We start from the raw sequence: 24,520 nt of genomic DNA, 5'->3' as shown, positions 1-24,520 counted from the left end.
TCTTCCTTCCTTCCCCCCTCTCTCTTCCTTCCTTCCTTCTAAACCACCCTCTCTCTCTTCCTTCCTTCCTTCTAAACCCCACCCTCTCTCTCTTCCTTCCTTCTAAACCCCCTCTCTCTCTTCCTTCCTTCTAAACCCCCCTCTCTCTCTTCCTTCCTTCTAAACCCCCTCTCTTCCTTCCTTCCTTCTAAACCACCCTCTCTCTTCCTTCCTTCCTTCTAAACCACCCTCTCTCTCTCTCTTCCTTCCTTCTAAACCACCCTCTCTCTCTTCTGTCCTTCCTTCTAAACCACCCTCTCTCTCTTCCTTCCTTCTAAACCCCCTCTCTCTCTCTCTTCATTCCTTCTAAACCCCTCTCTCTCTCTTTCATTCCTTCTAAACCCCTCTCTCTCTCTTCCTTCATTCTAAACCCCCTCTCTCTCTCTCTTCCTTCCTTCCTTCTAAACCCCCTCTCTCTTCCTTCCTTCCTTCTAAACCCCTCTCTCTCTTCCTTCCTTCTAAACCACCCTTCTCTCTCTTCCTTCTAAACCCCCTCTCTCTCTTCCTTCCTTCCTTCCTTCTAAACCCCCTCTCTCTCTTCCTTCCTTCCTTCTAAACCCCCTCTCTCTTCCTTCCTTCCTTCCTTCCTTCTAAACCCCCTCTCTTCCTTCCTTCTAAACCCCCCCTCTCTCTTCCTTCCTTCTAAACCCCCCCTCTCTCTCTTCCTTCCTTCTAAACCACCTCTCTCTCTTCCTTCCTTCTAAACCACCCCCCTCTCTCTTCCTTCCTTCTAAACCACCCTCTCTCTCTTCCTTCCTTCTAAACCACCCTCTCTTTCCTTCCTTCTAAACCCCCTCTCTCTCTTCCTTCCTTCCTTCTAAACCACCCTCTCTCTCCTTCCTTCCTTCTAAACCACCCTCTCTCTCTCTTCCTTCCTTCTAAACCACCCTTCCCTTCCTTCCTTCTAAACCACCCTCTCTCTCTTCCTTCCTTCTAAACCCCCCTCTCTTCCTTCCTTCTAACCCCCTCTCTCTCTTCCTTCCTTCTAAACCACCCCTCTCTCTCTTCCTTCCTTCTAAACCACCCTCTCTCTCTTCCTTCCTTCCTTCTAAACCACCCTCTCTCTCTCTTCCTTCCTTCTAAACCCCCTCTCTCTACCTTCCTTCTAAACCCCCCTCTCTCTTTCCTTCCTTCTAAACCACCCTCTCTCTCTTCCTTCCTTCCTTCCTTCTAAACCACCCTCTCTCTCTTCCTTCCTTCTAAACCCCCTCTCTCTCTTCCTTCCTTCCTTCTAAACCCCCCTCTCTCTTCCTTCCTTCTCTCTTCCTTCCTTCTAAACCCCCTCTCTCTCTTCCTTCCTTCTAACCCCCTCTCTCTCTTCCTTCCTTCTAAACCACCCCTCTCTCTCTTCCTTCCTTCTAAACCACCCCCTCTCTCTTCCTTCCTTCCTTCTAAACCACCCTCTCTCTCTTCCTTCCTTCCTAAACCCCCTCTCTCTCCCTTCCTTCCTTCTAAACCACCCTCTCTCTCTTCCTTCCTTCTAAACCCCCTCTCTCTTCCTTCCTTCTAAACCCCCTCTCTCTCTCTTCCTTCCTTCTAAACCACCCTCTCTCCCTTCCTAACTTCTAAACCACCCTCTCTCTCTCTTTCCTTCCTTCTAAACCACCCCCTCTCTCTTCCTTCCTTCTAAACCCCCTCTCTCTCTTCCTTCCTTCTAACCCCCCTCTCTCTCTCTTCCTTCCTTCTAAACCACCCTCTCTCTCTCTCTTCCTTCCTTTAAACCACCCTCTCTCTCTCTCTCCTTCCTTCCTTCTAAACCACCCTCTCTCTCTTCCTTCCTTCCTTCTAAACCACCCTCTCTCTCTCTTTCCTTCCTTCTAAACCACCCTCTCTCTCTTCCTTCCTTCCTTCTAAACCACCCTCTCCTTCCTTCCTTCCTTCTAAACCACCCTCTCTCTTCCGTCCTTCCTTCTAAACCACCCTCTCTCTCTTCCTTCCTTCTAAACCACCCTCTCTCTCTTCTTCCTTCCTTCTAAACCACCCTCTCTCTCTCTCTCTTCCTTCCTTCTAAACCACCCTCTCTCTCTTCCTTCCTTCCTTCTAAACCACCCTCTCTCTCTCTCCTTCCTTCTAAACCACCCTCTCTCTCTTCCGTCCTTCCTTCTAAACCACCCTCTCTCTCTTTCCTTCCTTCTAAACCCCCTCTCTCTCTCTCTTCATTCCTTCTAAACCCCTCTCTCTCTCTTCATTCCTTCTAAACCCCTCTCTCTCTTCCTTCCTTCCTTCTAAACCCCCTCTCTCTTCCTTCCTTCCTTCTAAACCCCCTCTCTCTCTCTTCCTTCCTTCTAAACCACCCTCTCTCTCTTCCTTCCTTCCTTCTAAACCCCCTCTCTCTCTTCCTTCCTTCCTTCTAAACCCCCCCTCTCTCTTCCTTCCTTCTAAACCCCCTCTCTCTCTTCCTTCCTTCTAAACCACCTCTCTCTCTTCCTTCCTTCTAAACCACCCTCTCTCTTCCTTCCTTCTAAACCACCCTCTCTCTCTTCCTTCCTTCTAAACCACCCCTCTCTCTTCCTTCCTTCTAAACCCCCTCTCTCTCTTCCTTCCTTCCTTCTAAACCACCCTCTCTCTCTTCCTTCCTTCCTTCTAAACCACCCTCTCTCTCTTCCTTCCTTCTAAACCACCCTCTCTCTCTTCCTTCCTTCTAAACCACCCTCTCTCTCTTCCTTCCTTCTAAACCCCCCCTCTCTCTCTTCCTTCCTTCTAACCCCCTCTCTCTCTTCCTTCCTTCTAAACCACCCCCTCTCTCTCTTCCTTCCTTCTAAACCACCCTCTCTCTCTTCCTTCCTTCTAAACCACCCTCTCTCTCTTCCTTCCTTCTAAACCCCCCCTCTCTCTCTTCCTTCCTTCTAACCCCCCCTCTCTCTCTTCCTTCCTTCTAAACCACCCTCTCTCTCTCTTCCTTCCTTCTAAACCACCCTCTCTCTCTTCCTTCCTTCCTTCTAAACCACCCTCTCTCTCTCTTCCTTCCTTCTAAACCCCCCTCTCTTCTACCTTCCTTCTAAACCCCCTCTCTCTCTCTTCCTTCCTTCTAAACCACCCTCTCTCTTCCTTCCTTCCTTCCTTCTAAACCACCCTCTCTCTCTTCCTTCCTTCTAAACCCCCTCTCTCTCTTCCTTCCTTCTAAACCCCCTCTCTCTCTTCCTTCCTTCTAACCCCCTCTCTCTTCCTTCCTTCTAAACCACCCCTCTCTCTCTTCCTTCCTTCTAAACCACCCTCTCTCTCTTCCTTCCTTCTAAACCACCCTCTCTCTCTTCCTTCCTTCTAAACCCCCTCTCTCTCTTCCTTCCTTCTAACCCCCCTCTCTCTCTTCCTTCCTTCTAAACCACCCCCTCTCTCTCTTTCCTTCCTTCTAAACCACCCTCTCTCTCTTCCTTCCTTCCTTCTAAACCACCCTCTCTCTCTCTTCCTTCCTTCTAAACCCCCTCTCTCTCTAAACCCCCCCTCTCTCTCTTTCCTTCCTTCTAAACCCCCCTCTCTCTCTCTTCCTTCCTTCTAAACCACCCTCTCTCTTCCTTCCTTCCTTCCTTCTAAACCACCCTCTCTCTCTTCCTTCCTTCTAAACCCCCTCTCTCTCTTCCTTCCTTCTAAACCCCCCCTCTCTCTCTCTCTTCCTTCCTTCTAAACCCCCTCTCTTCCTTCCTTCTAAACCCCCTCTCTCTCTTCCTTCCTTCTAAACCCCCTCTCTCTCTTCCTTCCTTCTAAACCCCCCTCTCTCTCTCTTTCCTTCCTTCTAAACCCCCCTCTCTCTCTTCCTTCCTTCTAAACCACCCTCTCTCTCTTCCTTCCTTCCTTCTAAACCACCCTCTCTCTCTTCCTTCCTTCTAAACCCCCTCTCTCTTCCTTCCTTCTAAACCCCCCTCTCTCTTCTTCCTTCCTTCTAAACCCCCTCTCTCTCTTCCTTCCTTCTAAACCCCCTCTCTCTCTCTTCCTTCCTTCTAAACCACCCTCTCTCTCTTCCTTCCTTCCTTCTAAACCACCCTCTCTCTCTTCCTTCCTTCTAAACCACCCTCTCTCTCTTCCGTCCTTCCTTCTAAACCACCCTCTCTCTCTTCCTTCCTTCTAAACCCCCTCTCTCTCTCTCTTCATTCCTTCTAAACCCCTCTCTCTCTCTTCATTCCTTCTAAACCCCCTCTCTCTCTCTCTTCCTTCATTCTAAACCCCCTCTCTCTCTCTCCTTCCTTCCTTCTAAACCCCCTCTCTCTTCCTTCCTTCCTTCTAAACCCCCTCTCTCTCTTCCTTCCTTCTAAACCACCCTCTCTCTCTCTTCCTTCCTTCTAAACCCCCTCTCTCTTCCTTCCTTCCTTCCTTCTAAACCCCCTCTCTCTCTTCCTTCTTCCTTCCTTCTAAACCCCCTCTCTCTCTTCCTTCCTTCCTTCCTTCTAAACCCCCCACCCCTCTCTTCCTTCCTTCTAAACCCCCCTCTCTCTTCTTCCTTCTAAACCCCCTCTCTCTCTTCCTTCCTTCTAAACCACCCCTCTCTCTTCCTTCCTTCTAAACCACCCCTCTCTTCCTTCCTTCCTTCTAAACCACCCTCTCTCTCTTCCTTCCTTCTAAACCACCCTCTCTCTTCCTTCCTTCTAAACCCCCCTCTCTCTTCCTTCCTTCCTTCTAAACCACCCTCTCTCTTTCCTTCCTTCTAAACCACCCTCTCTCTCCTTCCTTCTAAACCCCCCTCTCTCTCTTCCTTCCTTCTTCCTCTCTCTCTTCCTTCCTTCTAAACCCCCTCTCTCTCTCTTCCTTCCTTCTAAACCACCCCCTCTCTCTCTTCCTTCCTTCTAAACCACCCTCTCTCTCTTCCTTCCTTCCTTCTAAACCACCCTCTCTCTCTCTTCCTTCCTTCTAAACCCCCTCTCTCTCTTCCTTCCTTCTAAACCCCCTCTCTCTCTTCCTTCTAAACCCCCCTCTCTCTCTCTTCCTTCCTTCTAAACCACCCTCTCTCTCTTCCTTCCTTCCTTCTAAACCACCCTCTCTCTCTTCCTTCCTTCTAAACCCCCTCTCTCTTCCTTCCTTCTAAACCCCCTCTCTCTTCCTTCCTTCTAAACCCCCTCTCTTCCTTCCTTCTAAACCCCCTCTCTCTCTTCCTTCCTTCTAAACCCCCCTCTCTTCTTCCTTCTAAACCCCCTCTCTTCCTTCCTTCTAAACCCCCCCTCTCTCTCTTCCTTCCTTCTAAACCACCCTCTCTCTTTCCTTCCTTCCTTCTAAACCACCCTCTCTCTTCTTCCTTCTAAACCCCCTCTCTTTCCTTCCTTCTAAACCCCCTCTCTCTTCCTTCCTTCTAAACCCCCCTCTCTCTCTCTCTTCCTTCCTTCTAAACCACCCCCTCTCTCTCTTCCTTCCTTCTAAACCACCCCTCTCTCTTCCTTCCTTCCTTCTAAACCACCCTCTCTTCCTTCCTTCCTTCTAAACCACCCTCTCTCTCTCTTCCTTCCTTCTAAACCCCCTCTCTCTCTTCCTTCCTTCCTTCTAAACCACCCTCTCTCTCTCTTCCTTCCTTCTAAACCCCCCTCTCTCTCTTCCTTCCTTCTAAACCCCCTCTCTCTCTTTCCTTCCTTCTAAACCACCCTCTCTCCCTTCCTAACTTCTAAACCACCCTCTCTCTCTCTCTTCCTTCCTTCTAAACCACCCTCTCTCTCTCTCTTCCTTCCTTCTAAACCCCCTCTCTCTCTTCCTTCCTTCTAACCCCCTCTCTCTCTTCCTTCCTTCTAAACCACCCTCTCTCTCTCTCTTCCTTCCTTTAAACCACCCTCCTCTCTCTCTTCCTTCCTTCCTTCTAAACCACCCTCTCTCTCTTCCTTCCTTCTAAACCACCCTCTCTCTCTTCCTTCCTTCCTTCTAAACCACCCTCTCTCTCTCTCTTCCTTCCTTCTAAACCACCCTCTCTCTCTCCTCCTTCCTTCTAAACCACCCTCTCTCTTCCTTCCTTCTAAACCCCTCTCTCTCTCTCTTCATTCCTTCTAAACCCCCTCTCTCTCTCTCTTCATTCCTTCTAAACCCCTCTCTCTCTCTTCATTCCTTCTAAACCCTCTCTCTCTCTTCCTTCATTCTAAACCCCCTCTCTCTCTCTCTTCCTTCCTTCCTTCTAAACCCCCTCTCTCTTCCTTCCTTCCTTCTAAACCCCCTCTTCTCTCTTCCTTCCTTCTAAACCCCCTCTCTCTCTCTTCCTTCCTTCTAAACCCCCTCTCTCTTCCTTCCTTCTAAACCCCTCTCTCTCTTTCCTTCCTTCTAACCCCCCTCTCTCTCTTCCTTCCTTCTAAACCACCCCTCTCTCTCTCTTCCTTCCTTCTAAACCACCCTCTCTCTCTTCCTTCCTTCCTTCTAAACCACCCTCTCTCTCTCTTCCTTCCTTCTAAACCCCCCCTCTCTTCTACCTTCCTTCTAAACCCCCTCTCTCTCTCTTCCTTCCTTCTAAACCACCCTCTCTCTCTTCCTTCCTTCCTTCCTTCTAAACCACCCTCTCTCTTTCCTTCCTTCTAAACCCCCTCTCTCTCTTCCTTCCTTCTAAACCCCCTCTCTCTTCCTTCCTTCTAAACCCCCTCTCTTCCTTCCTTCTAAACCCCCCTCTCTCTTCCTTCCTTCTAAACCCCTCTCTCTTCCTTCCTTCTAAACCCCCTCTCTCTCCTTCCTTCTAAACCCCCCCTCTCTCTTTTCCTTCCTTCTAAACCACCCTCTCTCTCTTCCTTCCTTCCTTCTAAACCACCCTCTCTCTCTTCCTTCCTTCTAAACCCCCCCTCTCTCTTCCTTCCTTCTAAACCCCCTCTCTCTCTTCCTTCCTTCTAAACCCCCCTCTCTCTTCCTTCCTTCTAACCCCCTCTCTCTTCCTTCCTTCTAAACCACCCCTCTCTCTCTTCCTTCCTTCTAAACCACCCTCTCTCTCTTCCTTCCTTCCTTCTAAACCACCCTCTCTTCCTTCCTTCCTTCTAAACCACCCTCTCTCTCTCTCTTCTTCCTTCTAAACCCCCTCTCTCTCTTCCTTCCTTCCTTCTAAACCACCCTCTCTCTCTCTTCCTTCCTTCTAAACCCCCCTCTCTCTTCCTTCCTTCTAAACCCCCCCTCTCTCTTCCTTCCTTCTAAACCCCCTCTCTCTCTCTTCCTTCCTTCTAAACCACCCTCTCTCCTTCCTTCCTTCTAAACCACCCTCTCTCTCTCTCTTCCTTCCTTCTAAACCCCCTCTCTCTCTCTTCCTTCCTTCTAAACCACCCTCTCTCTCTTCCTTCCTTCTAAACCCCCCTCTCTCTCTTCCTTCCTTCTAACCCCCTCTCTCTTCCTTCCTTCTAAACCACCCTCTCTCTCTTCCTTCCTTCTAAACCACCCTCTCTCTCTTCCTTCCTTCTAAACCCCCTCTCTCTCTTCCTTCCTTCCTTCTAAACCACCCTCTCTCTCTTCCTTCCTTCCTTCTAAACCACCCTCTCTCTCTCTTCCTTCCTTCTAAACCACCCTCTCTCTCTCTTCCTTCCTTCTAAACCACCCTCTCTCTCTTCCTTCCTTCCTTCTCTTTCTTCCTTCCCCCCCTCTCTCTCTTCCTTCCTTCTAAACCACCCCCTCTCTCTCTTCCTTCCTTCTAAACCACCCTCTCTCTCTTCCTTCCTTCTAAACCACCCTCTCTCTTTCCTTCCTTCTAAACCACCCCCTCTCTCTCTTCCTTCCTTCTAAACCACCCCCTCTCTCTTCCTTCCTTCCTTCTAAACCACCCTCTCTCCCTTCCTAACTTCTAAACCACCCTCTCTCTCTCTCTTCCTTCCTTCTAAACCCCCTCTCTCTCTCTCTTCCTTCCTTCTAAACCCCCTCTCTCTCTTCCTTCCTTCTAACCCCCCCTCTCTCTCTTCCTTCCTTCTAAACCCCCTCTCTCTCTTCCTTCCTTCTAAACCCCCTCTCTCTCTTCCTTCCTTCTAAACCCCCTCTCTCTCTCTCTTCCTTCCTTTAAACCACCCTCTCTCTCTCTCTTCCTTCCTTCCTTCTAAACCACCCTCTCTCTCTCTCTTCCTTCCTTCTAAACCACCCTCTCTCTCTTCCTTCCTTCCTTCTAAACCACCCTCTCTCTCTCTCTTCCTTCCTTCTAAACCACCCTCTCTCTCTTCCGTCCTTCCTTCTAAACCACCCTCTCTCTCTTCCTTCCTTCTAAACCCCCCTCTCTCTCTCTCTTCATTCCTTCTAAACCCCTCTCTCTCTCTTCATTCCTTCTAAACCCCTCTCTCTCTCTTCCTTCATTCTAAACCCCCCCTCTCTCTCTCTCTTCCTTCCTTCCTTCTAAACCCCCTCTCTCTTCCTTCCTTCCTTCTAAACCCCCTCTCTCTCTCTTCCTTCCTTCTAAACCACCCTCTCTCTCTCTTCCTTCCTTCCTTCTAAACCCCCTCTCTCTCTTCCTTCCTTCCTTCTAAACCCCCTCTCTCTCTTCCTTCCTTCCTTCCTTCTAAACCCCCCCTCTCTTCCTTCCTTCTAAACCCCCCTCTCTCTTCCTTCCTTCTAAACCCCCTCTCTCTCTTCCTTCCTTCTAAACCCCCTCTCTCTTTCCTTCCTTCTAAACCACCTCTCTCTCTTCCTTCCTTCTAAACCACCCCTCTCTCTTCCTTCCTTCTAAACCACCCTCTCTCTCTTCCTTCCTTCTAAACCACCCCTCTCTCTTCCTTCCTTCTAAACCCCCCTCTCTCTCTTCCTTCCTTCCTTCTAAACCACCCTCTCTCTCTTCCTTCCTTCCTTCTAAACCACCCTCTCTCTCTCTTCCTTCCTTCTAAACCACCCTCTCTCTCTCTTCCTTCCTTCTAAACCACCCTCTCTCGCTCTTCCTTCCTTCTAAACCACCCTCTCTCTCTTCCTTCCTTCTAAACCCCCCTCTCTCTCTTCCTTCCTTCTAACCCCCTCTCTCTCTCTTCCTTCCTTCTAAACCACCCCCTCTCTCTCTTCCTTCCTTCTAAACCACCCTCTCTCTCTTCCTTCCTTCTAAACCACCCTCTCTCTCTTCCTTCCTTCTAAACCACCCCTCTCTCTCTTCCTTCCTTCTAAACCCCCTCTCTCTCTCCTTCCTTCTAAACCCCCTTTCTCTCTTCCTTCCTTCTAAACCCCCTTTCTCTCTTCCTTCCTTCTAAACCACCCTCTCTCTCTCTCTTCCTTCCTTCTAAACCACCCTCTCTCTTCCTTCCTTCCTTCTAAACCACCCTCTCTCTCTCTTCCTTCCTTCTAAACCACCCTCTCTCTCTTCCTTCCTTCCTTCTAAACCACCCTCTCTCTCTCTCTTCCTTCCTTCTAAACCACCCTCTCTCTCTTCCCTTCCTTCTAAACCACCCTCTCTCTCTCTTCCTTCCTTCTAAACCCCCTCTCTCTCTCTCTTCATTCCTTCTAAACCCCCTCTCTCTCTCTTCATTCCTTCTAAACCCCCTCTCTCTCTCTTCCTTCCTTCTAAACCACCCTCTCTCTCTCTTCCTTCCTTCTAAACCCCCTCTCTCTTCCTTCCTTCCTTCTAAACCACCCTCTCTCTCTTCCTTCCTTCCTTCTAAACCACCCCTCTCTCTCTTTCCTTCCTTCTAAACCACCCTCTCTCTCCTTCCTTCTAAACCACCTCTTCCTTCCTTCTAAACCCCCTCTCTCTCTTCCTTCCTTCTAAACCCCCTCTCTCTCTTCCTTCCTTCTAAACCACCCTCTCTCTCTTCCTTCCTTCTAAACCACCCTCTCTCTTCCTTCCTTCTAAACCACCTCCCTCTTCCTTCTTCTAAACCACCCCTCTCTCTCTTCCTTCCTTCTAAACCCCCCTCTCTCTCTCTTCCTTCCTTCTAAACCCCCTCTCTCTCTCTCTTCCTTCCTTCTAAACCCCCTTTCTCTCTTCCTTCCTTCTAAACCACCCTCTCTCTCTTCCTTCCTTCCTTCTAAACCACCCTCTCTCTCTCTTCCTTCCTTCTAAACCACCCTCTCTCTCTTCCGTCCTTCCTTCTAAACCACCCTCTCTCTTTCCTTCCTTCTAAACCCCCTCTCTCTCTTCATTCCTTCTAAACCCCCTCTCTCTCTCTCTCTTCATTCCTTCTAAACCCCCTCTCTCTCTCTTCCTTCCTTCTAAACCACCCTCTCTCTCTCTTCCTTCCTTCTAAACCCCCTCTCTCTTCCTTCCTTCCTTCTAAACCCCCTCTCTCTCTCTTCCTTCCTTCTAAACCACCCTCTCTCTCTCTTCCTTCCTTCTAAACCCCCTCTCTCTCTTCCTTCCTTCCTTCTAAACCCCCTCTCTCTTTCCTTCCTTCCTTCTAAACCCCCTCTCTCTTCCTTCCTTCCTTCCTTCTAAACCCCCTCTCTCTCTTCCTTCCTTCTAAACCCCCTCTCTCTTCCTTCCTTCTAAACCCCCCTCTCTCTCTTCCTTCCTTCTAAACCACCTCTCTCTCTTCCTTCCTTCTAAACCACCCCTCTCTCTTCCTTCCTTCTAAACCACCCCTCTCTCTTCCTTCCTTCTAAACCACCCTCTCTCTTCCTTCCTTCTAAACCCCCTCTCTCTCTTCCTTCCTTCCTTCTAAACCACCCTCTCTCTCTCTCTTCCTTCCTTCCTTCTAAACCACCCTCTCTCTCTTCCTTCCTTCCTTCTAAACCCCCTTCTCTCTCTTCCTTCCTTCCTTCTAAACCCCTTCTCTCTCTTCCTTCCTTCCTTCTAAACACCCCCTCTCTCTCTTCCTTCCTTCTAAACCCCCTCTCTCTCTTCCTTCCTTCTAAACCCCCTCTCTTTTCCTTCCTTCTAAACCCCCTCTCTTTTCCTTCCTTCTAAACCCCCTCTCTCTTCCTTCCTTCTAAACCCCCTCTCTCTCTTCCTTCCTTCTAAACCCCCTCTCTCTCTTCCTTCCTTCCTTCTAAACACCCTCTCTCTTTCCTTCCTTCCTTCTAAACCACCCTCTCTCTCTCTCTTCCTTCCTTCTAAACCCCCTCTCTCTCTCTTCCTTCCTTCTAAACCCCCTCTCTCTCTCTTCCTTCCTTCCTTCTAAACCCCCTCTCTCTCTTCCTTCCTTCCTTCTAAACCCCCTCTCTCTCTCTTCCTTCCTTCTAAACCCCTCTCTCTCTCTTCCTTCCTTCTAAACCCCCTCTCTCTCTCTTCCTTCCTTCTAAACCCCCTCTCTCTCTCTTCCTTCCTTCCTTCTAAACCCCCTCTCCCTCTCTTCCTTCCTTCCTTCTAAACCCCCTCTCTCTCTCTTCCTTCCTTCCTTCTAAACCCCCTCTCTCTCTCTTCCTTCCTTCCTTCTAAACCCCCTCTCTCTCTCTTCCTTCCTTCCTTCTAAACCCCCTCTCTCTCTCTTCCTTCCTTCCTTCTAAACCCCCTCTCCCTCTCTTCCTTCCTTCTAAACCCCCTCTCCCTCTCTTCCTTCCTTCCTTCTAAACCCCCTCTCTCTTCTTCCTTCCTTCCTTCTAAACCCCCTCTCTCTCTCTTCCTTCCTTCCTTCTAAACCCCTCTCTCTCTCTTCCTTCCTTCTAAACCCCCCTCTCTCTCTCTTCCTTCCTTCCTTCTAAACCACCCTCTCTCTCCTCCTTCCTTCCTTCCTTCCTCCCTTCCTTCTAAACCACCCTCTCTCTCTTCCTTCCTTCCTTCCTCCCTTCCTTCTAAACCACCCTCTCTCTCTCTTCCTTCCTTCCTTCTAAACCCCCCTCTCTCTCTCTCTCTTCCTTCCTTCCTTCCTTCCTTCCTTCCTTCTAAACCACCCTCTCTCTCTCTTCCTTCACTGTACATGTGCTTTAGGTCCACAACTCAGTCCATGTTGATGACATGCGTGTATATATATTTTTTAAAACTTTAAACCCAAACCAATGGTCTGCTGTATTTAATAATGCTGCCCTCTGTTGGTTACTGCTAGGTCCTGCTGAATAAATCCTAAAGTTCCTACCAGGGTTGGGATCAACTCTATCTTTACTTCCTGAATTGACCCCAAACCTGGTTAAAATCTAACGCATCAACCATCACCAGTATTCACAACCTTTAACCCTTCCTGGGTCATGTTATTGACCTACGCCTTCTCTCTCTCTCTCTTTGTCCTCTCCTTGTCCTCAGCACTATACCAAAGACGCAGATGGTCTCTGCACCAAACTGATCAAGCCGAAGCTGGAGGAGGGAACTGTGGCAGCTCAGGATGAGTTCTCTAGGAGTGGCTGGGCTCTGAACAGGAAGGAGCTTAACATTCAGCAGTCCATAGGCAAGGGAGAGTTTGGAGGCAAGTATGTGTGTGCCTGTCCATGTATGTCTGCGGTTGTATGGGGATGTTAGACCCTCGGGGGGCTCAGTCACTCCTCTGCGTCACACCCTGTTCTGGGATGTCAGTTCACTGGACCCAATATCTGTTCTGTTGGAGTGTGTGTGAAAAATGGTCTTCAATGGATGCTCTCATTCTCACTTACTCAGGCGCAGGATGGGTGTTTACACAGAGTGTGCCGCTCATTGGCCTCCCATGACTATTGAGCCCAGGTATTTCCAGGATGTGGAAGGGTTAAACACCCATCCTGAGTCTGTGTCTCTCTCTCTTCAGATGTGAAGGTGGGAGACTACAGAGGGACCAAAGTAGCTGTGAAGTGTATCAAGCATGACGCCACGGCACAGGCCTTCATCGCAGAGGCCTCAGTTATGACGTAAGTTTCAGAGCTTTCAGAGGACCACAACTCTGGTCAGTTTCAGAGAGGACCACAACTCTGGTCAGGTTCAGAGCTTTGGGGGAGGACCACAACTCTGGTCAGTTTCAGAGAGGACCACAACTCTGGTCAGTTTCAGAGAGGACCAAAACTCTGGTCAGTTTCAGAGAGGACCACAACTCTGGTCAGGTTCAGAGCTTTGGGGGAGGACCACAACTCTGGTCAGTTTCAGAGAGGACCACAACTCTGGTCAGTTTCAGAGAGGACCACAACTCTGGTCAGTTTCAGAGAGGACCACAACTCTGGTCAGTTTCAGAGAGGACCACAACTCTGGTCAGTTTCAGAGAGGACCACAACTCTGGTCAGTTTCAGAGAGGACCACAACTCTGGTCAGTTTCAGGTCAACTCTGGTCAGTTTCAGAGAGGACCAACACTCTGGTCAGTTTCAGAGAGGACCACAACTCTGGTCAGGTTCAGAGCTTTGGGGGAGGACCACAACTCTGGTCAGTTTCAGAGAGGACCACAACTCTGGTCAGTTTCAGAGAGGACCACAACTCTGGTCAGTTTCAGAGCTTTGGGGGAGGACCACAACTCTGGTCAGTTTCAGAGCTTCAGAGAGTTTCAGAGAGGACCACAACTCTGGTCAGTTTCAGAGAGGACCACAACTCTGGTCAGTTTCAGAGCTTTGGGGGAGGACCACAACTCTGGTCAGTTTCAGAGAGGACCAAAACTCTGGTCAGTTTCAGAGAGGACCACAACTCTGGTCAGGTTCAGAGCTTTGGGGGAGGACCACAACTCTGGTCAGTTTCAGAGAGGACCACAACTCTGGTCAGTTTCAGAGAGGACCACAACTCTGGTCAGTTTCAGAGAGGACCACAACTCTGGTCAGTTTCAGAGAGGACCACAACTCTGGTCAGTTTCAGAGAGGACCACAACTCTGGTCAGTTTCAGAGAGGACCACAACTCTGGTCAGGTTCAGAGAGGACCACAACTCTGGTCAGTTTCAGAGAGGACCACAACTCTGGTCAGTTTCAGAGAGGACCACAACTCTGGTCAGTTTCAGAGAGGACCACAACTCTGGTCAGTTTCAGAGAGGACCACAACTCCGGTCAGTTTCAGAGAGGACCACAACTCTGGTCAGTTTCAGAGCTTTGGGGGAGGACCACAACTCTGGTCAGTTTCAGAGCTTCAGAGAGTTTCAGAGAGGACCACAACTCTGGTCAGTTTCAGAGCTTTGGGGGAGGACCACAACTCTGGTCAGTTTCAGAGCTTCAGAGAGTTTCCCACAACTCTGGTCAGTTTCAGAGCTTTGGGGGAGGACCACAACTCTGGTCAGTTTCAGAGAGGACCACAACTCTGGTCAGTTTCAGAGAGGACCACAACTCTGGTCAGTTTCAGAGCTTTGGGGGAGGACCACAACTCTGGTCAGTTTCAGAGCTTCAGAGAGTTTCAGAGAGGACCACAACTCTGGTCAGTTTCAGAGCTTTGGGGGAGGACCACAACTCTGGTCAGTTTCAGAGAGGACCACAACTCTGGTCAGTTTCAGAGAGGACCAACACTCTGGTCAGTTTCAGAGAGGACCACAACTCTGGTCAGTTTCAGAGCTTTGGGGGAGGACCACAACTCTGGTCAGTTTCAGAGCTTCAGAGAGGACCACAACTCTGGTCAGTTTCAGAGAGGACCACAACTCTGGTCAGTTTCAGAGAGGACCACAACTCTGGTCAGTTTCAGAGCTTTGGGGGAGGACCACAACTCTGGTCAGTTTCAGAGCTTCAGAGAGGACCACAACTCTGGTCAGTTTCAGAGCTTTGAGAGAGGACCACAACTCTGGTCAGTTTCAGAGCTTTGAGAGAGGACCACAACTCTGGTCAGTTTCAGAGCTTTGAGAGAGGACCACAACTCTGGTCAGTTTCAGAGCTTTAAGAGAGGACCACAACCCTGGTCAGTTTCAGAGCCACAACTCTGGGGTTTCAGAGGACCACAACTCCGGTCAGTTTCAGAGAGGACCACAACTCTGGTCAGTTTCAGAGCTTTGGGGGAGGACCACAACTCTGGTCAGTTTCAGAGCTTCAGAGAGTTTCAGAGAGGACCACAACTCTGGTCAGTTTCAGAGCTTTGGGGGAGGACCACAACTCTGGTCAGTTTCAGAGCTTCAGAGAGTTTCAGAGAGGACCACAACTCTGGTCAGTTTCAGAGCTTTGGGGGAGGACCACAACTCTGGTCAGTTTCAGAGAGGACCACAACTCTGGTCAGTTTCAGAGAGGACCACAACTCTGGTCAGTTTCAGAGCTTTGGGGGAGGACCACAACTCTGGTCAGTTTCAGAGCTTCAGAGAGTTTCAGAGAGGACCACAACTCTGGTCAGTTTCAGAGCTTTGGGGGAGGACCACAACTCTGGTCAGTTTCAGAGAGGACCACAACTCTGGTCAGTTTCAGAGAGGACCAACACTCTGGTCAGTTTCAGAGAGGACCACAACTCTGGTCAGTTTCAGAGCTTTGGGGGAGGACCACAACTCTGGTCAGTTTCAGAGCTTCAGAGAGGACCACAACTCTGGTCAGTTTCAGAGAGGACCACAACTCTGGTCAGTTTCAGAGAGGACCACAACTCTGGTCAGTTTCAGAGCTTTGGGGGAGGACCACAACTCTGGTCAGTTTCAGAGCTTCAGAGAGGACCACAACTCTGGTCAGTTTCAGAGCTTTGAGAGAGGACCACAACTCTGGTCAGTTTCAGAGCTTTGAGAGAGGACCACAACTCTGGTCAGTTTCAGAGCTTTAAGAGAGGACCACAACCCTGGTCAGTTTCAGAGAGGACCACAACTCTGGTCAGTTTCAGAGCTTTGAGAGAGGACCACAACTCTGGTCAGTTTCAGAGCTTTGAGAGAGGACCACAACTCTGGTCAGTTTCAGAGCTTTGAGAGAGGACCACAACTCTGGTCAGTTTCAGAGCTTTGAGAGAGGACCACAACTCTGGTCAGTTTCAGAGAGGACCACAACTCTGGTCAGTTTCAGAGAGGACCACAACTCTGGTCAGTTTCAGAGCTTTGGGGGAGGACCACAACTCTGGTCAGTTTCAGAGCTTCAGAGAGTTTCAGAGAGGACCACAACTCTGGTCAGTTTCAGAGCTTTGGGGGAGGACCACAACTCTGGTCAGTTTCAGAGAGGACCACAACTCTGGTCAGTTTCAGAGAGGACCAACACTCTGGTCAGTTTCAGAGAGGACCACAACTCTGGTCAGTTTCAGAGCTTTGGGGGAGGACCACAACTCTGGTCAGTTTCAGAGCTTCAGAGAGGACCACAACTCTGGTCAGTTTCAGAGAGGACCACAACTCTGGTCAGTTTCAGAGATTTGGGGGACCACAACTCTGGTCAGTTTCAGAGCTTTGGGGGAGGACCACAACTCTGGTCAGTTTCAGAGCTTCAGAGCTTTGAGAGAGGACCACAACTCTGGTCAGTTTCAGAGCTTTGAGAGAGGACCACAACTCTGGTCAGTTTCAGAGCTTTAAGAGAGGACCACAACCCTGGTCAGTTTCAGAGAGGACCACAACTCTGGTCAGTTTCAGAGCTTTGAGAGAGGACCACAACTCTGGTCAGTTTCAGAGCTTTGAGAGAGGACCACAACTCTGGTCAGTTTCAGAGCTTTGAGAGAGGACCACAACTCTGGTCAGTTTCAGAGCTTTGAGAGAGGACCACAACTCTGGTCAGTTTCAGAGAGGACCACAACTCTGGTCAGTTTCAGAGAGGACCACAACTCTGGTCAGTTTCAGAGAGGACCACAACTCTGGTCAAGTGTCTAACATCCTTATTGTTTTCTTAGGTCAGTGTTTGTTTGATCTGTGAGGTTCTGGTTGAATAAAACGTGTTGGTTTACTGTGCAGCTATTTAAACAGCTTTTCTAAAATGTTGAACTCTTGCTAATGTGTGTTGGTCCTCTTCTGCAGGCAGCTGAGACACAATAACCTGGTTCAGTTGATAGGTGTCATCGTTGAGGAGACGGGGAGCCTGTTTATTGTCAGCGAGTACATGGCCAAGGTAGGAAGGCTCTTTATGATTCAGTTAAGTTAAAGGGAGTTCATAAATATATATATATATATATAAAAGAAAGAAAAGAAAGAAAGAAAGAAAGAAAGAAAGAAAGAAAGAACTGAAGACTTGTCTTTTTATAGGGCAGTCTAGTGGACTACCTGCGCTCCAGGGGCCGGACAGTGATCTTCGGGGATTGTCTACTCAAGTTCTCACTGTGAGTATGATAATGATTGATCTGTACATCTTCAATAATATTATCAGAAGTCTGTTGACAGTGGCTTAGAGCAGCCAGTTGGAATTGTAACATCGTCAATTTTGGTTAGCATTGTCAGACTCTTTACATGTCGACCCATCACCCCCTCCCCATTGTGACTTGCGTGTGAGGCGATGGAGTATCTCGATGCCAACAACTTGAACAGAGACCAGATGTAAACTGTACATGAAATAATTCAACTAAATGTTGCCTGTGTCCCTCCTCCTCCCCTCCTCCCCCTCCTTCCTCTTCCTCTTCCTCCTCCTCCTCCCCCCCTCCACCTCTTCCTCCTCTTCCTCCTCCTCCCCCTCCACCACCTCCTCCTCCGTAGTGACGTGTGTGAGGCCATGGAGTATCTGGAGGCCAATAACTTTGTCCACAGAGACCTGGCGGCGCGAAACGTTCTGGTGTCTGACGAAAACATCGCCAAGGTCAGCGACTTTGGCCTGACCAAAGAGGCCTCATCCAATCAGGACACGGCCAAACTGCCCATCAAGTGGACCTCACCAGAGGCTCTGAGGGAAAAGGTAGGCTAGAACGAGCTAGCTGGAAATGTTCTTAATGTCGCTGTCGAATGTGATCGTTTTCCATAGCTCAACTGGTTTGTATTTTGTCAAGGAGGGCGGTCACGTTTTAGAGGGGGCCCCGAGTTTGAGCCGTGGTATGGAAAGTTTACCCTGGGTTGTGTTCAGAAAGGGAGGAATCTGTAGATTGTGGCCTGGCAGTGCGCTCTGTTTCCCCAATAGATGGTGCTGTGGCCTGGCGGTGCTCTCTGTGTTTCCAATAGATGGTGCTGTAGCCTGGCGGTGCTCTCTGTGTTTCCAATAGATGGTGCTGTGGCCTGGCGGTGCTCTCTGTGTTTCCAATAGATGGTGCTGTGGCCTGGCGGTGCTCTCTGTGTTTCCAATAGATGGTGCTGTGGCCTGGCGGTGCTCTCTGTGTTTCCAATAGATGGTGCTGTGGCCTGGCGGTGCTCTCTGTGTTTCCAATAGATGGTGCTGTGGCCTGGCAGTGCGCTCTGTTTCCCCAATAGATGGTGCTGTGGCCTGGCGGTGCTCTCTGTGTTTCCAATAGATGGTGCTGTGGCCTGGCGGTGCTCTCTGTGTTTCCAATATATGGTGCTGTGGCCTGGCGGCACGCTCCGTCATCACAGCCACTTCATTCCTTGACGACTTTTGACGTGAAAAATGAGTGCTGCGAAAATGAGAAGTGGACTGAATGTTGTTTTAAAGAAGAATGGACAGCAAAATATTTGTTTTACTAATAATATGCCAAGAAAGTGTTGCCGTTTAACCTCTCTGGGATATTCGGGACGCTAGCGTCCCACCTCAACAACAGCCAGTGAAAGTGCAGGGCGCCAAATTCAAAACAACAGAAATCTCATAATTAAAATTCCTCAAACATACAAGTATTTTACACCATTTTAAAGATACACTTCTCGTTAATCCAGCCACAGTGTCTGATTTCAAAAAGGCTTTACGGCGAAAGCAAACCAAACGATTGTTAGGTCAGAGCCAAGTCACAGAAAAACACAGCCATTTTTCCAGCCAAAGAGAGGAGTCAGAAAAAGCAGAAAGAGAGCTAAATTAATCACTAACCTTTGATGATCTTCATCAGATCACACTCATAGGACTTCATGTTACACAATACATGTATGTTTTGTTCTGTAAAGTTCATATTTATATCCAAAAATCTGAGTTTACATTGGCGCGTTATGTTCAGTAGTTCCAAAACATCCGGTGATTTTACAGAGAGCCACATCAATTTACAGAAATACTCATCATAAATGTTGATGAAAATACACGTGTTATGCATGAAACTTTAGATAAACTTCTCCTTAAAGAATATAATCTCAATTGTCATTTTTCAAGCAAGCATGCTAATAACTACGCTAGCAATCTGTCCTCTCAGGAAAAGGCAAGGAAGGCCTCAACTTGCCACAAATTTTAAAAGCCCCAAAAATACGTTTGCTAAAACGGTGTTCTACTCAAGACTCCGTAGCTAAGGCGAGATACATAGTGGCAGATAAAATCGCAAAGCAAACCTTTTGCTGAAAGGGAGTTTGTGAAAGAGTGTAATGGTCGCGACAGTACAAAGTAGAATTTTGTCCTGAGAGTAAAAAACCAATTGGAGACCATTAGTTTATCACGCAGAACATCACCAGGCGTGTGGGAGTCATAGAGGAGAAGCTAATCTCCCGAGGTTGAAGGAAAAAAAACAGATGGCGTCGATCGTTTTCTACCGGAGGAGACTACTGACATCAGAGACACCGCTCATCTTGACATTTTTGTCAGGAATAAAAATGAGAACTTTGAAATAACGGAGGAACTTATTACGATGGAATCAATCATTGGAACAAACGGAGGCTCTGACTGCTTGGAATTTTTTTAATCTACCTTGGAGCCAACTGACAAACGTATCAACAAATCTAACCGGTAAAACCTACTAAAAAGATGACGAGACAGAGTAAAAGAAAGCCCTAACTCTAAATGAATATTTATTCACTGTATTATTCATCAGGAAGTCCTGTGTAAAAGTGTGTTAAAGCTGTAAAAGTTGTCAACTTTATACGGGCAAAGGGGGCTTAACCATTGTCAGTTCATTCAAATGCTCAATGACAAAGGCAGAGCACCAGGACTTGTTGTACCATTAAAATGTGCGCTGGCTAAGCCTGAGGAAAGTATTTCCACGTGTGTGTGGGAACTGAGAGGGGAGAGCGCTTTACCAAACGTATCAAGGAACATACCTGATGACTTTTCCCGAGTTGAAAGACAGACTGGCTGGGCAACTTTGCTTTCGGTGTGGACGTATTGGGCCATCTGAAAGATGTAAATGTGAAACTGCTGGGAAATTGTGTTCTTGTGCATTGGGACTGTATTCCAACGTGAAAGAAAGCATTCAAGGCCAAACGTACGATGTTCAAGGCCAAACGTACGATGTTCAAGGCCAAACGTACGATGTTCAAGGCCAAACTTATGATTGTTCTCCAGGCAAATGAGCAGCAGGTCTTTTGTTCATGTTTCGACACTGAACACGCCCACATCAGGACATAGTAGGACATAGCTCATCGACATCTAATGTGACACAGTGTTTTAAAAGCAGAAGTACAAAACGGAAACAATAGACCATCAGTTCTACGGCTCACTGAAATGTAACTAAGTTCCCAAACATTATAAAAGCCTTGTTTTTATTCAGGTCCAGATATGTCTGTGAACAAACGTTCTCAGTCATGAATCACAACAAATCCCATCACAGGTCAAATTTAATAAATGACCACTTGTCAGCTGTTTATGAGAATCTCAATAACAAAGATGACCACAGACTTTTTTTTGATTCCCTTTGCCAAGATAGGTGACCCAGACCCATTGTTCACATTTTAAGACTCACATAACCGTGACTGGGGTAGGCAAGGATGATGCTTTTCCATGGTGATGGTGATGCAGTGAGAATTATCCAGCGATGCACTTGGATACAGGTAATAACTAATCAGTCAGATTTGGCCTGAGGTGATTGGATAACTGTAAATATGGCTCCCAACGGAGATGAGAATTGTTCCTTAATATGCTTTCACAGAAACAGACCATTCCAAAGGAAACGGATGTTTCAATCCAATTTTAGAATCTTTTTTTATTATTATTTTTTACACATCTGCTTTTTACATTTTGCATGTCTCCAGTCATATAATATATATATATTTTCAAGTTTGTACTTTACAAGGGTAGAGATGCAGGATCTGTGTATGTGTTTGACGGTGTCTGTGATGATATAAATTATATCAATTTTGTGAAAAATGTGTTCACAACAAAACAAGGGGTAGGTGATGTTCTGAAATGTTCTGCAGGCATATGCACACCTACAGTTCACCAGTTGTTGCTGTGTCGATGTGAAAATGAATAAAGGCTTCACATGTTTTGTCATTATACGTGGCCCTTGAGCCAAAAGGTTTGTCCAACCCCCTGCTCTTGGAACTTGTTTTGATTGGAGGAGATTGGATAGGTGTAAAGCAATATGGTAGCAATTCCATCTAGCCTATCAAGAGGACAAAATGGAGCTACCACCATATTGCTTACACTTACCTAATCCTCTGAGATCTACAGGGAGTGTAGGGCTTAGAGGTCGACTTGAGATTTTAGAATATATTGATGGTATTGTACTGCTGATTGGCACCATTTTAATGATGTACTGTACATGAGCTAAAATGCTGTCTTGATCAACAGAAATTCTCCACCAAGTCAGATGTGTGGAGCTATGGGATCTTGCTGTGGGAGATCTACTCCTTTGGCCGAGTGCCTTACCCCAGAATTGTAAGTATATTTTTGCCTGGACGGATTGGCAGGTGTGTGACAGCTTATACAGTATATATGAATCTAAGCAGTTAAGAGTTGATGTAGTAAATCTGAAATGTGTCCACTCTGATCCTCTATGACTCCCGTGTCCACTCTGATCCCCTATGACTCCCGTGTCCACTCTGATCCTCTATAAATGACTCCCGTGTCCACTCTGATCCTCTGTAAATGACTCCCGTGTCCACTCTGATCCTCTATGACTCCCGTGTCCACTCTGATCCTCTATAAATGACTCCCGTGTCCACTCTGATCCCCTATGACTCCCGTGTCCACTCTGATCCTCTATAAATGACTCCTGTGTCCACTCTGATCCTCTATAAATGACTCCCGTGTCCACTCTGATCCCCTATGACTCCCGTGTCCACTCTGATCCTCTATAAATGACTCCCGTGTCCACTCTGATCCTCTATGACTCCCGTGTCCACTCTGATCCTCTATAAATGACTCCCGTGTCCACTCCCCTCTTCACCTTTTCATTATTTTCCGATTTCCTCATCCCGACCTTCTCCTCCTCCCTCAGCCTCTGAAGGAGGTGGTACCACGCGTAGAGAAGGGCTACAAGATGGACGCCCCGGACGGCTGTCCTGAGGTGGTGTATGAAGTCATGAAGCAGTGCTGGACCCTGGACCCCCTGGTGCGACCCCGCTTCAGAGTCCTCCGGGAGAAACTGCATCATATCCTAGCCAAGGAGCTCTACCTTTGAGAGGATAGGAATAGGAGGAAGGGGAGAGAGGACAAGGGTGGCTCTCCTTTCATTGAGGAAGAGGGGGAGGTAGAGAAATGATGAGAGAGAGGACAGACAAGGATTGCTCTTCTTTTGTGATGGGACCTGCCTTTATCAAGACCTCAGTCAGATCTTCCTTCCTCCCTTTATTTTTCTCCATAAATGAAACAATCCCACCAGATTGTGTTAAAAGTTCACTGCTTTTCTGACTTGATGTTTTATCATTTCTCATTCTGTTGAAATGTTTTTGCCACTTGTTGGCATCCCCCCTCCCCCCCCACCACCTCAGGGTTGCCTGTACTACAGTACAGTAGTGGGTGTGTCTGTCTGGCTGACTACAGTGTGTACCCGGTGTCAAACAAACCAATCCTGTCGTGACGTACTATACTCCTTTCACACTCTCGCACCGTGCTGGCTCAAATATGTTCTTTTTTTTTTTTACATTAGATGTATAACCAGGCCAGTGCAGTAGGTAGAGCTTGGCTCAGTAGTGTGAATCCACCCAGAGCCAGGTATTACACTTCCCATGTCCCTGCGCTCTACCCATACGGGTTAAGAGGGTATTAATCTGTGCCAAAGTGCCTCCAGAATGAACGCAGGACTATCCCCACAGACACGTCACGCCTCTACACGCTTGCCTTTTTTCTTTCTTTCTATTTTTCTATGTTTTATACATTGTCTAATTGTCATTCCACATCCTTCTCTCTTATGGACAAGTGTTCATCTCACATTTACCAAACTGGAAAGCAGGACAAATCCTCCAGGAAAAGAAGTATTTGATGAGCTGTAACATGACAAAGAGCATGAGTACCAGAGGGAAAATACATTATGGAGAAGAAAAAAAAGAATCATTTTGTAACAGATAAATTTAAGGGTCTTGGAATATTCAGAGTAAAATAAATAAAGTTGAGAACGCAAAGGAACTGTGCATGTGGGATGAAAAGCCCTGATTCTAATGTTATTTTTTACTTTGCTGAGATGATTAAATCATTCCACTTAATTGTTTTGAGACTTGTCTTATTTTGTTCTTTGGTGATGTGCGTTTGTGAATATAGTTGTGGAACTATTATTTAGCTTCCGGTGGAATGGGGGACTTGTTTCACGGTTGCAACGTAGTGGTGCAACACGGAAATGAGCACTGAAAACAAAAAGCAAGCATCTGCGCTGAAAAAGTAATCGCGCAGGTTCAAAGATCCTTGAGTACATTTATTTCCCAGTAAAATTTGCATTGGATGAAACTGATGCAGTCTATTGACAGCTGCCGACAGTGCTAAGTAACCAAGTCTACAATATATCTTGTTTTTTGACCTGGCTGAAGATAAAGTTATTTTTGAGAAGTGAAAATAAATAGCCAGCCAGTTCGAGAAGCCGAGACATTTCACTCCCAACAGATTGGTACGCCAACAGCTAGCTTGTTATCCTTTATCTACTCCGGAGTTCCCATCTCAATGGCTTCTCAACCTTCGAGAAACGAATATCTATTTAACACAGAATGACAGCGATCCACACTGGTCCGAAAAGGACACTGGACGAGTACGAAGATTCGACTGATTGTTTCTCTTGATGATAATCGGACAGGAAATCATACTGTTCACCTTTGTATAAAAACACTTTTGTCTGGTCCCCGCAGAGCTTCACAGTCATCCATTATTTAGTAGGTACAGAAGAGTAACATTATCATGGTAAAGGAGATATTGGTTGTCTGTCACTGTAACTATCAAATGTTATAATTGTGATTTTGAACTATCGGGTGTTTATGTCAAACGGTTGTGTTATATTTCAGTCTTCTTTGATGTATATAAAGGTGGTTTTCGTAAATTCAATCTGGAGTGCAGAGTGTGCTCAGATAGCACTCTAAATTCAGAATGTGCTCAGATTGTCCATTTGTAAATTGAGTTTCGCTCTCAGGGCGTTCATAAATTCAGAGCGCACACTGGACGCTTTGACCCCACAATGGCACCCAAGATAACTTAACTGGCAAACATTGGCTCGTTTACTAGCTATTTCCAGACACAAATGAGAGAACCTCACTGACCATTGTACTCGCCCTAGCAGAGCTAGTTAGGCTGTTTTCATGTTATCCAGAGCGTTTGTAAATGTGCTGCTAGCAACAATTTTTAATTACGCTTTTTTTGTGCCGACGTTTACTGAAACCGGTCTCATCAGCTATTCTGCGCTCTGAAATCGGAGTAGATAGCCAGAGTGAATTTACAAACGCACTCAAAATGTAATACATTTCCAATCTGACATGATACAGGTGTCTTTTTTAAGCCCATAACCATGTTTGTGAGGTGTATACTTTGGTTTCTAAGTATATTTATTCATGACTACCAAGAAACACCGTTTGACCCTGATTTAGCCCACTGCAGCAAAAGGTAAACACCATGGACTCCGCGTTGAATACATGGATTTAACCTGCCCTGTTTTAGGTTACCAAAGATGTCATCAGGGAGTTTGCAGCTGATGGAGTGAAGATTTGTTTTGGGATTGGACATCTTGACTAGAGGTCGACCGATTTAATTAGGGCCGATTTCAAGTTTTCGGACACCGATTTGGCAGATAA

The 24,520-nt window shown here is 47.4% G+C and overlaps 1 protein-coding gene across 1 annotated transcript in view; it reads left to right on the top strand.

Moving 5' to 3' along the window:
* The window catches only part of LOC115124344 (tyrosine-protein kinase CSK-like), a 34,258-nt gene extending 11,301 nt beyond the window's left edge, over positions 1–22,957 (top strand). Inside the window, exons 5-11 of the mRNA XM_065022282.1 lie at positions 12,041–12,200; positions 12,513–12,612; positions 16,550–16,640; positions 16,775–16,848; positions 17,219–17,414; positions 21,105–21,191; positions 21,754–22,957. Coding sequence (XP_064878354.1) covers positions 12,041–12,200; positions 12,513–12,612; positions 16,550–16,640; positions 16,775–16,848; positions 17,219–17,414; positions 21,105–21,191; positions 21,754–21,936 — 891 coding nt within the window. The 3' untranslated portion in view covers positions 21,937–22,957. The remainder of the gene's footprint in view (positions 1–12,040; positions 12,201–12,512; positions 12,613–16,549; positions 16,641–16,774; positions 16,849–17,218; positions 17,415–21,104; positions 21,192–21,753) is intronic.
* Positions 22,958–24,520: the final 1,563 nt, after the last annotated feature.

Source organism: Oncorhynchus nerka, linkage group LG9a (assembly GCF_034236695.1).
Source record: "Oncorhynchus nerka isolate Pitt River linkage group LG9a, Oner_Uvic_2.0, whole genome shotgun sequence".
Lineage (NCBI taxonomy): Eukaryota > Metazoa > Chordata > Actinopteri > Salmoniformes > Salmonidae > Oncorhynchus > Oncorhynchus nerka.
Note: the sequence above shows the minus strand (reverse complement) of the source record. Positions and strands in the feature narration are given on the sequence as shown.